Below are 13,901 nucleotides of genomic sequence, written 5' to 3'. Positions count from 1 at the left end.
TTGCTGCTAGAGGATCAAGCTCGGTGAAAAACACTTTGGTCTCCCAAAACCTGCTGGTCTTCGACATTCTAAGGTCAATGACTACATGCTGAGGGACACGATAAAGCTTGAGACAGCTGCCACTAAGACATGATAGAGTAAGACCACTGACTAAGACCCACCTGCCATAGTATACCAAACGGTTGAAAACAACCTCGAGCTGTAGGTTTTGACATGAAATTAATGTTGCAAATATAACCTGTAATTTTAGTGCGGCACCTCACAGGGTGCCAACAACTGTTTGGAAAGAAACTGTTCTGCTTTGCATCTTATGGACAGGACTTTGCCGTTGACAGGGTTTCCCGTCTGACCATCCGAAGAGTCGGCAGGGAACACATCCTCATTGATCACAGCAGCCCCACAGTCATTTAACCCTCCAAGGGGTGCTAATTGGCTGGAAACAGCCCCGTGTTGGGCATAAATCCGAGAACTGCCAGCAAATCACCCAGCAGCACTATTGGCAGTAGTAGTCAGGACTTGAACTACAAGCAGTTCCCAGATTCCGAGTCCTGAAGTCAGGGACCAATTAAGGGAGTCCCCCAGAGTGGAGGGGAGATCGGACCTGGGAGGGTAAGGGCCTTGATGGAAAGGCCAGTGAGAAGGGGTGGGAAGGGAAAGACCTACCATATGCAGACCTTAGTGGAGGGTACCTTGTTTGAAAAAAGGGGTCCTTGAGAGAAATGCCCCCACCCGAGGCCCAAGTAGAGTGACCTGCCAGTCTTCTCCTGTACCTCTGACTGTCTCCTGCTAGCCTCAAATTACCTGTAATGGTTGGCCACTTAAAAGCTTCAGTTGGGATGAGAGAGGGCAAGTTCCCCATGCCTCTGACACTTAAAATTGCCGACAGATCGGGGGATGGGGTCGGGAAGACTACCTGAGGAACTTTATGTCTCCCTTCCACCCCACCTGCAGACCCACTGGCAGACTGTAAAACTTCCGTCATGTAACTTTCATGACATTTTCTGAAGAACATATATTTGGCGAGAGTATGTGTTGAGTTTACACCGTATGCCACATCATTGTGACAAAGGGCGGGATTCTCCGTCCGTTCGCGGCAGTGGGATTTTCCGGTCCCGCTGCGGTGAATGGGAGATTTGGCTGAGTGCCAAATTCTCTGTCCTCACTGGCATGGTAGCGGGGCAGACTCGCAAAGGAGGGTCCCAGCCTAAATCATTGTTGTATGTAACTTTAGGTTCAAGATGGGGGGGTTCTGCCTCTTGGTTAAATTGCTAAATGGAAAGCATGCTGGCTGGATTTTCTTTTCTCTTTGGTGTGGAAAACAAAGTAAATGAATAAATAAACCTGATGGGATTTCTGATGGATGACATCATGGTGCTAGCCTATTCTAGGGGGGGAAGGGCAGGTGCAAGAAGTATGAGCCGACACGTGGCGAATTTAGCAGCAGAACAAAAGAAGGCAGAGACCTGGGGAATAACCAATTTCCATATTCTGGTCTGTCCACCCACATTTTACTGCTGCTGCACCTCTCCGAACCCAGGAAATTTTGACTTTTGTACAAGTTATTTCACATTCGAAGATATGGGATGGAAGAACCTAATAGGCATCCCAAATATTCTTTTGCAAACATTTACTTTAAATGCCTAGCCATGAAGAGAAAAAATGTTAGAGGGAGCAGGGAAACGAGACAGAAATATTCACCTTCACTAAAATGCTCTTTAAATTCATGGTGAGCACATTTTCACTGAATCTTATTGAAAATGTTTTCATTATTTATTACAAAATTAAAATAGTTTAAAGTATGATTCAAATGAAAATGCTTGAAAGAATATTTAAAGTATCAATTGTACAAAATTGTATCTCTGCTTTTATTTATATGTGCTATTCTGTGGTGGTCTATTTCTCCACTATGTAGGTTTGCTTTTTCTCCTAACTGTTCTTCAATCCTCTGAGTCCAGCCAACTCCTTTTCCCATCTTGTTTCTAAGCATTCGCCCCTCTTTTTCCAACTTAAGGAATGTACAGCTAGGAAAAAGTGAACCGGAATCATAGGGATGGGTAAAATCTACTCCTCGGGCAGTGATGGGCAATCTAGGCTAGTGAGTGGGCCACTTGAGTCGCCTTCCTTCATCTCAGTGGGCCGCAAGGCTGAAATCACGCATGTTCACTAACTGTGAATAAGATTCAAATAAGATTGAATACATTTAGTACATGCCAAATATTTCATAAATTATAGAAAATGCTTAATCATTCATATCTTAGTAAAACTCATCAACTTCAAATGGTGAAAGCAAAGTAAATATATATGCTTGATTGGAGACTGAGGGAGCGCACGGCTCTCAGTCGATGTTGTGAGAAATCAGCACGCACCTCACTTCACTTGCCCTTGCTTTACGTGCGCATCATTTCAGTCATACCAGTAGGAAAAAAACTACATCAGTAGTTGGAAGTCAGTGGAATGTGGTAACCCTGTGCGTGGGCAACAGTCAATAAAATGTCTTGTGGGTCGCACTCAGAATCCTGATGCTTTGGGCCACAGGTTGCCCACCACTGTTCTAGTGTGTTTTGGCCAATGTTTAACATCTTGCAGAAGCCACTGGCATCTTTTACAGGTGTCAGTCTGCCGCCAAGGGGCACTGTGGTTAAAGAGGTGCAAGGAATCCCTATAAAGTGGAAGGCAGCAAGGCCAATGTAAATATTTTAGTGCTTGAAATCAAAGGTGCCTCTTTGCAAACTCCTTGTTGGCTGACGCCATGTACACACCACTCCAAGTTGCTTCATGCTATGTGGTAATAAGTAATAACAGTTTATCACATTTTTGTGTGAACCATCTTCACTTAGATTATTTTCACAGACGTTTTCCATGAAAGTTGGTTTCTGATCGGTCTAAATTTAGTCAACCCTAACGGGCCACTTAGTATTTGAGACTGGGACTTTCAAACCAATTTTCTTTATTACTTCAATTAAACAATGTTAATAATTGAAAGTTTTTAAGGAGAAAAGTTTGCACTTGTCTTAAAGTACCTAAAAAAAAGTCTTAGAATGTTAGTCCATGCCTAGTAGAATTTGTACAGCCATTCTAAGTCCTGTAAGAAAGAACAAGGTGCGGGAATTCATCTTGATGGGGCAGCAGGGTGGTGCAGTGGTTAACACTGCTGCCTCACGGCGCCGAGGACCCGGGTTTGATCCCGGCACCAGCTCACTGTCTGTGTGGAGTTTGCATATTCTCCCCATGTCTGCATGGGTCTCACCCCCACAAACTAAAGATGTGCAGGGTAGGTGAATTGGCCATGCTAAATTGTCCCTTAATTGGAAAAATTGAAATAGCCACATTAGGGTTGGCTAGCTGGTTCTGAGGTATGCAATCAATGTGTGACTCGCGAATCAGTGGAGATGTAATGTTACTCAAGTGGAAAGTTGACCTTTCAGGATCATTGGCACTGATGGAGCTCATTGATTAGCTTGCCACTGCAGCAAAGCTTTCTGCACTCAGAGTGGAAAACTACATTTTTTGTCACAGCAACAACACAATTGGTAGAATTGTGGATCGATTGATGTTGTCCTTCAATGTAAAGTTATACGGGATAATCTTTCAAATTTGCACACAGGCCTGTGTGCAGATTAATGGCCATTAATTTAAAAGATATGTGCGTGTAGCATGTGTTAAATCTTCTGATATACAGAACTAAAGAACATAATTGGTTTCAGCTTTTGATTCATGCACAGAACCTGACTCCCCAAACCTGTTCACCGACTACAAGATACAAGTTGAGAACTGAGATTGAATTCCACCCATTTGCCTGGATGAGTGCAGCTCCATCAACACTCGAGGGCAAAGCGGCACTTTTTAAACCGGTGACCTCTAGCACCTGACAGAAAACGCATGGGAACCCCATCACTTGCAAACTCCCCTCCAAGTCATACCCCATCCTGATTTGGCACTATATTGCGTTTCTTCACTGTCGCTGGATCAAAATCCTAGAACTTCCTCCCTAATAGCACTGTGGGTGTACCCACACCACATGGACTGCGGCGGTTCAAGAAGGTGGCTCACCACCACCTTAAGGGCAATTAGGGGTGGGCAATAGATGATGGCCTTGCCATAAATGCTTACACCACAAGAACGAATAAAAAAGCACACTGATTATCAGATGCCTAGCTGGATTGTTACTATGGTCATAATAATAATAATCTTTTTATTGTCACAAGTAGGCTTACATTAACACTGCAATGAAGTTACTGTGAAAAGCCCCTAGTCGCCATATTCCGGCCCCTGTTCGGGTACACGGAGGGAGAATTCCGAATTCGCAGCTGGTACGGGAATTGAACCCAAGGCTGCTGGCCTTGTTCTGCATCACGTACCAGCTGCCTAGCCCACTGAGCTAAGCCAGCCTTTACATATAGTTATCAGGTTGCATTTCATGTGGCAGGTGAGATGGACTTGCATTCTGTTATTGTGTGATTTCATTATTGGTCACAGGGTGGATTGTAAATGCTTCATATTCAAATGATTGGTTTACCCTTGGCTTGCAATGTATACACAAGCCATGAATTGGTCCTACAGAACCTTATATTCTCCAAGTTGCTAATATTCCATCTGGTGGTGAATTTTTGTGGAGTCTTGATTTCAATTTATTGAATGGGTGTGCTAAATAGGTCCAGTACCCAAACTGGTGTTTGTATAGAGAAAATCCTGCGTGGCAACCCTATTAGGAATGAACAGTATTTCCTGCATGATCTTCGTCCTACCTATCTTTACGTATGTGTCGCCTCAACAGTGTCATCTATAAATGTGGGTTAACTTCCACATGTACGCTCATGATGTGTGGCCCAGAGCCAGGGGTCACAGTCTGAGGATGTGCGGTAGACCATTTAGGACAGAGATGAGGAAACATTTCTTCACCCAGAGAGCGGTCGGCCTGTGTGGAATTCGTTACCACCGGAAGTAGTTGAGGCCAAAACATTGCATGCTTTCAAGAAGCATTTCGATAAAGCACTTAGGACAAAGGGGATCAAAGAGTATGGGGGGAAAGTGGGATTAAGCTATTTGTTGGATGATTAACCATGATCATAATGGAAGGGCGAAGCAGTCTCGATGGGCCAAATGGTCTCCTGCTCCTATTTTCTATGTTTCTACATCACGGAAGCACAGTGGGCAGCACTGTTGCTTCACAGCTCCAGGATCCCAGGTTCCATCCCCAACTTGGGTCACTGTCTGTGCGGGGTCTGCACGTTCTCCCTGTGTCTGCGTGGGTTTCCTCCGGGTGCTCAGGTTTTCCCCCACAAGTCCCGAAAGACGTACTGTTAAGTAATTTGGACGTTCTGAATTCTACCTCCGTGTACCCGAACAGGCGCTGGAATGTGGCGCCTAGGGGTTTTTCATTGCAGTGTTAATGTAAGCCTACTTGTGACAATAAAGATTATTATTATCATCTCTTGACTCCACCCGTGACCCGACATCCACCACTGTGCTCTCTAGCTGTCCCTCTGTCACAAAGTCCGAGCTTAGTTTGATTTTTTTCCTGCTCCACATTTATAAGACTAAAGCCACCCTATTGAGCTCCTACAATGAGCTTTATACCTCAAGGTATGCAGTTCATCACCCCAATCTACTATTTCAGATTCAATTTGCTGTATGTGACCTCAGCAATTGTTTGACCCATAGCCCTGCAGCCTACACAAAATCCTATGCACCTTGGCAGCACGGTAGCACAAGTGATTAGCACTGTGGCTTCACAGTGCCAGGGTCCCAGGTTCGATTCCCTGCTGGGTCACTGTCTGTGCGGAGTCTGCACGTTCTCCCCGTGTCTGCGTGGGTTTCCTCCCAAAGTCCAAAGATGTGCAGGTTAGGTGGATTGGCCATGATGAATTGCCCTTGGTGACCAAAAAATATTAGGCGGGGTTATTGGGTTACGGGGATAGGGTGGAAGTGAGGGCTTGAGTGGGTCGGTGCAGACTCGATGGGCTGAATGGCCTCCTTCTGCACTGTGTGCTCTATGCTTAAATTACAACTGGACTCAAAACTTTGTTTTACAATCCCTCCTTGCACTCATTCCACCCTACCTCTGCAGTATTCTCCAGCCCAACATCTCATTATGTTCTGCATGCTTCTGATTCTAGTCTACTGAGTATTATTCATTTGAGTCTCCTCAACCTCCCTGTTACCTGGGGATGTGTGCACCTCTTGTAAAGTGTCTTCAAATGTAGGGTTACATGAAAGGAACAATATATTTAAATGTAAAATGTGTTCTCTCTCCTCCTCTCGGCTCTACCCAGCCACAATTATGAAAATGAAAATCGCTAATTGTCACGAGTAGGCTTCAATGAAGTTACTGTGAAAAGCCCCTAGTCGCCACATTCCGGCGCCTGTTCGGGGAGGCAGGTACGGGAATCGAACCGTGCTGCTGGCCTGCCTTGGTCTGCTTTAAAAGCCAGCGATTTAGCCCAGTGTGCTAAACCAGCCCGATGTAGCTGTTCCCCTCAGCATATTGTCTGGAATATAAAATCTATAGTTAGCAGACTCGAGGATTAAGCCATGAAACCTATTTTTAATTCTGAAGTGTAACCTTGGGGGATTAATTTATTTTATACGTGTATATAGAATCCATTAAAAATAAGTGAGTATAATTTCTGTGTCTGTGATTGATATTTGCCTAATTCTCTGTCAATTTTTCCCTACAGATTTAATTACCTGTTTGGACAAAGGGAGCCACTTTACGGAGCCTGAATTCAGGTGAGGTTTAATCAAAATAATGGGATAGGTTTAGAACTTCTTTTGGTGAAGTGAGCAAAGAATATTTTAAAGCAGTGTGTAAGAATTTGGTTCTGTTTTCCTTAATGTGCTATTGGGTGTAAATCTAGATGGATAGTAGATTACTTTTCTTGGATACAGTTGTTTGTCTTCAACAGGGAGAACCAAGATAAACACGGTGCAATGTATTATAAAAAATGTTTACTGTATTGCATAGACTTACAAAATGGAGAGGGGCTGTTTGACTAATGATTATCCTCCACATGAGCAATAATTCTTATCTCATTTGCCTGCTCTGTACCATATCCTTCATTCCTCTTTCCTTCACCCACCCATCTAAATGGTGACTTGTTCTCTGCTTTGGTCGCTAACTCTGGCAGTGCATTCCACTATTTCACTACCCTCTTTGTAAAGTAGGTTTCTGCACTTTTTTGTCTTATTCTTAAATGTATCCCTATATCTGCGTCCACTCACTTCAGATCCCTCTGTCTCTGTGCCATTGCTTCGTGATTTTAATCCCCTTTAGCAAATCACTCCGCAGTCTCTACTGGTTTAATGATAACAGTGCCCGGATTTTCAAGTTTTGCTTCTGCAGAGGCTGGTGCACCAGGCGGTACAAGGTGTGTTGTGGCACGATGTGCTACAGTGCACTGAAACATGACAACACTTCTGCAGTTAGCCACCAAGTGAGTTTGCTGGAGGGGCAGAGTTCAGCAGAAATACTTGGCTTTCTTCAAGGAGAAAGGAGAGATCATTCCCAGCTGCTCATTGACAGTACCTAGTAATGGTTCAGGAGCAACACTGACTCAGGGAGATGCAAGGTCAGAGCAGAAAATATAAACATCAAATAGGATGATTCATTTATATTATAAAGTAACACTGGGACAGGCATACTACTTACAGCCTTAATTTCAGTATCATTGTGTGTTTGGCATAGAATCATAGAATTTACAGTGCAGCAGGAGGCCATTTGGCCCAGCAAGTCTGCACTGACCCTTGGAAAGAGCACCTTACTTAAGCCCAAAGCTCCACCCTATCCCCGTAACCCCACCTACCCTTTTGGACATCAAGGGGCAATTTAGCAGGGCCAATCTACCTAACCTGTACACCTTTGGACTGTGGGAGGAAACCGGAGCACCCGCAGGGAACTCGCGCAGACACGGGGAGAATGTGCAGACTCCGCACAGACAGTGACCCAAACCAGGAATCGAACCCGGATCCCTGGTGCTATGAGGCAGCAGTGCTAACCACTGTGCCACCGTGCCGCCCATAAATCTAATTATCTTTTTAACCCTAAACCCATGTGTTTTCATTTATATATACTGATATCCAGGTTGCAAAGAGACAGTGCTGAAATGTGTTAATAGTTCATATTTTGATGAATTAGAGCCAGTGTATCCATTGTTATCAAACAGATAATATTTGATTTAAAATGCACAAGAAAAAAATTGTTGTTATTGGGAAATTGCTAGGCGTGGAATCACACCTCAGCAAGAGTCACTATTGGCAATAAATAAAATAGAGTTAACTGTACTTTTTCTTAAAAAAACAAATAATTCAAAAAAACATCTTCCAATGGCATCTTGACATGATCTAGTAGGACAGACTACCTCACTGAAATTAGGAATGGAAATAAGCAGGAAAATGTTAACGGACAATTGGATCTGTTTGTTGTGTTTGAGTGGTACAGTTATTTTACGTTGGGCGGCGCTCAGATCATTAGACTCCCGATCCTGATATGCATGAGTTTCATAAAGGCTGAAAAAAATGATTGAAATCAAATTGGCCTGCAATTTCCTACCATTTGCTTTAGAAGTGTAATGGGGCTGCTTTAGGGCTCTACAACTGGTCAGAGAAGTCTTCAGAGTAGAAAGCCCATTCTAGAGTTGGGCTTTTTTTGTTCTTAAAGCTATGTTCTGAAACAATTTAAAATCTACATGAGTACTAGTTAGTTTTACACTTTTGGGGAAACTTTCATTTGTTGACTTATTTGGTTGCCTTTTCTTTCACATTAAGGAGGAATTAGATATAGATCTAGCTCTTGGAGCTAAAGGAATTGAAGGATATGGGGGGGAAGGCAGGATCAGGTATTGAACTTGATGATAAGCCATGATCATAATGAATGGCGGAGCAGAATCGAAGAGCCGAATAGCCTCCTCCTGCTTCTATTTTCTATGTATGTTTCTGTGTATAACATTTCAAAGAGATTAAAACTCATTTTTAGCACTCTAAAATGATGCAACAAGCACATCTCTGAAATTCATCGTTGAGAAACCAAGGGTGTGAAGAAGTTTCAGAAAGACAACAAGAGAGGGAATCCACCTGACTGAAGGTGGATGACACAGACCTGGCATTACTTCTGCCGACCCCTTCAGAGCAACTTTGGCATTTCAGATGAGATTTGCATTGATAGATTTATATATTTCCAGAAGGCATTTGAAAAGGCACCACATCAAAATGACCTGACTTATACTTGTTTCTTATTTTCAAAATATATATTGCAGAAATATAAGCTTACGGTGATACTGGATCGCCCGGGCTTGTACTCTCTGGAGTTTAAAAGAATGAGAGGGGATCTCATAGAAACGTAGAAAATCCTGATGGGACTGGACAGGCTAGAAGTAGGAAGAATGTTCAGAACTAGGGGTCACGGCCTAAGAATAAGAGGTAAGCCATTCAGGACTGAGATGAGGAAGAACTTCTTATCTCGGAGAGTTGTCAACTTGTGGAATTCTCTATCACAGAAAGCTGTTGGGGCCAGTTTGCTGGATATATTCAACAGGGAGCTGGACGTGGCCCTTGCGGCTAAAGGGATCAAGGGGTATGGAGAGAAAGTGGGATACTGAATTTGCATGATCAGCCATGATCATATTGAATGGTGGTGCAGGCTGGAGGGGCTGAATGGCCTACTCCTATTTTCTATGTTTCTATGTAGGGAGTAACATCTTGACATGGATAGAAGATTGGCTAGCTAACAGGAAACAGAGTAGGCATAAATGAATAACTTTATAGTTGGCAAGATGTAATGAGTGGTGTGCCACAGTGATCAGTGCTGGGACCTCAACTTCTGTATGACTTGCATACAGGGACCATAGGTATAGTTGGTAAATTTGCTGATGATACATAGAGTCATAGATGTTTACAGCATGGAAACAGGCCCATGGATACGAAGATAGGTAGGGAATTAAGCTATGAAGAGGACATAGGGAGGCTTCAAAAAGATATAGATAGGTTAAGTGAGTAAGGAAAGATCTGACAAATGAAGTATAATGTGTGAAAATATGCAATGTCAATTTTAGAAAAAAAAGTAAAAAAGAAGCCTATTGTTTGAATGGTGAGAGATTGCAGAGCTCTGAGATGCAGAGGGATCTGGGTTTCCTAGTGCATGAGGTTAGTATGCAGGTACAGCAAGTAATTAGAAAAGCTAATAGAACATTTGGCGCAATCTACTGGCCCTGTTGCGCGCGAGCAAGAGCGCAACGCTGCCGGTAGATCACGGAGGAGGCCTCCCGCAGGCTTCCCAGCAGCCTTTATGCCTCGCGGGATATACCCAAGTCTCACGAGGCGTTGTAATCAGAATCCCGTCCAAAAGGAAAATGTGCCTTCCTAACCACCATACCTGAGCCCCTCATAATTTGGATGTGGAGATGCCAGCGTTGGACTGGAGTGGGCACAATAAGAAGTCTTACAACACCAGGTTAAAGTCCAACAGGTTTGTTTGGAATCACTAACTTGAAGGAGCTGTGCTCCGAAAGCTAGTGATTCCAAACAAACCTGTTGGACTTTAACCTGGTGTTTAAGACTTCTTACTGTCCTCATAATTTTATACACCTCTATCAGATCCCCTCTCAACCTTCGCTGCTCCAAGGAAAGTAGCCCAGCCTATCCAATCTTTCCTCATTGCTCAGATCCTCCAGCCGAGGCAGCATTCTGGCAAATCTACTCTGCACCCCCTCCTGTGCAATCACATTCTTTCCATAATATGAACAGAACAGCACGCAATACCCCATTTGTGGTCCAACCAGCATTTCATACAGTTCCAACATGACCTCCCTGCTCTTGTATTCTATGCCTCAGCAAGGCAAGTATCCCATATCCCTTCTCAACCCCTTTATCTACATGCCCCTCCACCTTCAGGGATCTGTGAATATGCACCCCACGATCCCTCTGATCTTCACTACTTTCCAGGGTTCTATCATTCATAAAGTAATCCTTTGCCTTGTTAGCCCTCCCCAAGTGCATTACCTCACACTTTTCCGGGTTGAATTTCATTTGCCACTGTACTGCCCACCTGACCAGTCCATTGATATCCTACTGCAGTCGACGGGTATCCTCATTATTATCACCCGACCAATTTTCATATCATCGTAATCATACCCTCTAGATTTATGTCCAAAACATTAATGTACATCATAAAAAGCAAGTGTCTTAGAACCAAGTCCTGCAGAACCCAACTGCAAACAGACTCCCTGTTAGAGAAACATCCCTCTGCTTCTTGCCTCTCCGCTTACTTTGGATTCAATTTGCCACTTTGCCTTTGATCCCATTTAAGACCGAGATGAGGAGAATTTTTTTCTCTCAGAGGATCATAAATCTTTGAAACCCTCTTCCTCTGAACACAAAGAACAAAGAAATGTACAGCACAGGAACAGGCCCTTCGGCCCTCCAAGCCTGTGCCGACCATACTGCCCGACTAAACTACAATCTTCTACACTTCCTGGGTCCGTATCCTTCTATTCCCATCCTATTCATGTATTTGTCAAGATGCCCCTTAAATGTCACTATCGTCCCTGCTTCCACCACCTCCTCCGGTAGTGAGTTCCAGGCACCCACTACCCTCTGCGTAAAAAACTTGCCTCGTACATCTACTCTAAACCTTGCCCCTCTCACCTTAAACCTATGCCCCCTAGTAATTGACCCCTCTACCCTGGGGAAAAGCCTCTGACTATCCACTCTGTCTATGCCCCTCATAATTTTGTATACCTCTATCAGGTCGCCCCTCAACCTCCTTCGTTCCAGTGAGAACAAACCGAGTTTATTCAATCGCTCCTCATAGCTTATGCCCTCCATACCAGGCAACATTCTGGTAAATCTCTTCTGCACCCTCTCTAAAGCCTCCACATCCTTCTGGTAGTGTGGCGACCAGAATTGAACACTATACACAACACGTTGGAAGCAGAGTCTTTGACTATTTTGCAAGGGGGTGAAGGTTCGGGGATAGGTGGGAATGTGTAATTGAGGTTACAGTCAGATCAGCCATGATCTTATTAAATGATAGAGGAAGCTTGGCTGAGTGGTTTACTCTTTCCAATTCATATGTTCATATGCAGCCAGTACATAGGAACATCACTAGATGGAAATAAATTAAGATCCATCTAATTCATCGCATACAAACCTTTACTGTTGCATGATGTAATAATAATGGAGGTGTTGACTAAGCAAGCAATCAATCTCTATCAGTTAGTCTACATCAGACCAAGACATGAGATGAGGATAGCCCCAGAGGTGGAGAGGTTTGGGATCCGCAGGTCTAATGTCACTTGATTCCCCCAAGTGCACTACACTTACTACTTCACCTAGGAGGCATTTCTTCAGGTCAGAATTACGCCCTCGGATCATGTACCCTCTTGAAATAAAAGCAGAAAAATAATCTTGAAAGGATGCAAGTTAAAGGAGAACATGCACAGTGCCCAACACTCAATGGTGTGGCCCTTTGCAAACTTCTCCTGTTCAATAGTGAGGCCCTGGCCCCTCCCTACCTCATGCTCGATGGTGTGGTTCCTACTGACTCCCTCTATTGCATGGTGAAGTCCTAACCCTTACTGGCCTTCTCCCTTGATGATGTGGCCCCTGTTCCACTTTGTCTGCCAGTTGATTTATGGAGTGTCTTTCACAAATCCACAATCATGCTTTTCAGCTACGTGAAGTACTTTTGTAGTCAATGTTGTTCCGCAGCAATTCAATTTGCACTTGGCAAGATTCATAAACAGAAAGGGACAGATGCGTGTGGGGAAAATTGGATTTATGAGGGCAGCACGGTGGCCTAGGGGTTAGCACAGCTGCCTCACGGCGCTGAGGTCCCAGGTTCGATCCCGGCTCTGGGTCACTGTCCGTGTGGAGTTTGCAGATTCTCCCCGTGTCTGCGTGGGTTTCGCCCCCACAACCCAAAAATGTGCGAGTAGGTGGATTGGCCACACTAAATTGCCCCTTAACTGGAAAAAATAATTGGGTAATCTAAATTTATTATTTTTTAAAAATTGGATTTTTGGATGCTTCATGACCGTTTAAAGTTCTGAACTGGCTTGCACAGCACATACACACACTTCTGATGCAGCCTGTGCCGGATATCATATTGGGGTTAACTGGTGATAAGGACCTGGAAACAGGAGAAGTACCAGTCCCACTCTTTCTCTCTGGCACTGATCATGACAGTTATACTGATGTAAAGTACGATGTCTTAGGAAGATGCAAACCTATTGATGGGGATTAGCCAAGTGAAAGGCTCTAGTTGTGACATACCATATACATAGCCCTCCGTGCTGAGATTTCCAAAGATGTGCACGATGGTGGTATTGATCTCTCACCCAACTGCTTCTCCAGGACTTTTTATTTCAGCACAGAAAGGGGCTCTTTTATCTTTCTAGTCTTTCCCAATGTTTTTCTCTGTTCAAGCAACGCCATATAATCCTCACCCCCCATACTGTGCCATTCTTGTCTTTTTCAAGTAACTGTCTAAGTACTTTTTAAGAAAGATTATTTGTTCTACTGAAACAATTGTTTGTAACCGTGATTTCCATATTCTAACCACCCTCTGCAAATAATCCTTTTCTCATCTCCCGTTTTTGTGCTTTTCTTAAACTTGTACCCTCTCATTGTCTCATTGATTATGTCATTACTAGTAAAATACTAGATTATATCCATGACCTGACTTATATTTGTTTCTTATTTTCAGCAAGTATTGTCCTGCGGGCTGCCTGACCCCTTTTGGTGATATTTCAGGAACTATCCCTCACGGCTATCGAGACGTAAGTAGCAAGAGAGGGAGAGAGAGAGAGAGTCAGCAAACCTATTGATGGGGATTAGCCAAGTGAAAGGCTCTAGTTGTGACATACCATATACATAGCCCTCCATGCTGAGATTTCCAAAGATGTGCA

General features: G+C 43.8%; 1 protein-coding gene across 3 annotated transcripts in view; it reads left to right on the top strand.

Annotated features, from left to right (window-relative positions):
- The window catches only part of dcbld2 (discoidin, CUB and LCCL domain containing 2), a 159,493-nt gene that overhangs the window by 75,565 nt on the left and 70,027 nt on the right, over positions 1-13,901 (top strand). For all 3 annotated transcript variants that reach the window (XM_072513521.1, XM_072513520.1, XM_072513522.1), the window contains exons 4-5: positions 6,678-6,729; positions 13,700-13,772. In XM_072513521.1, coding sequence (XP_072369622.1) covers positions 6,678-6,729; positions 13,700-13,772 — 125 coding nt within the window. The remainder of the gene's footprint in view (positions 1-6,677; positions 6,730-13,699; positions 13,773-13,901) is intronic.

This window comes from Scyliorhinus torazame, chromosome 8 (genome assembly GCF_047496885.1).
Source record: "Scyliorhinus torazame isolate Kashiwa2021f chromosome 8, sScyTor2.1, whole genome shotgun sequence".
In the NCBI taxonomy this organism is placed as follows: Eukaryota; Metazoa; Chordata; class Chondrichthyes; order Carcharhiniformes; family Scyliorhinidae; genus Scyliorhinus; species Scyliorhinus torazame.
The sequence above is the reverse complement of the archived record's forward strand: the minus strand, read 5'-3'. Positions and strand labels throughout refer to the sequence as shown.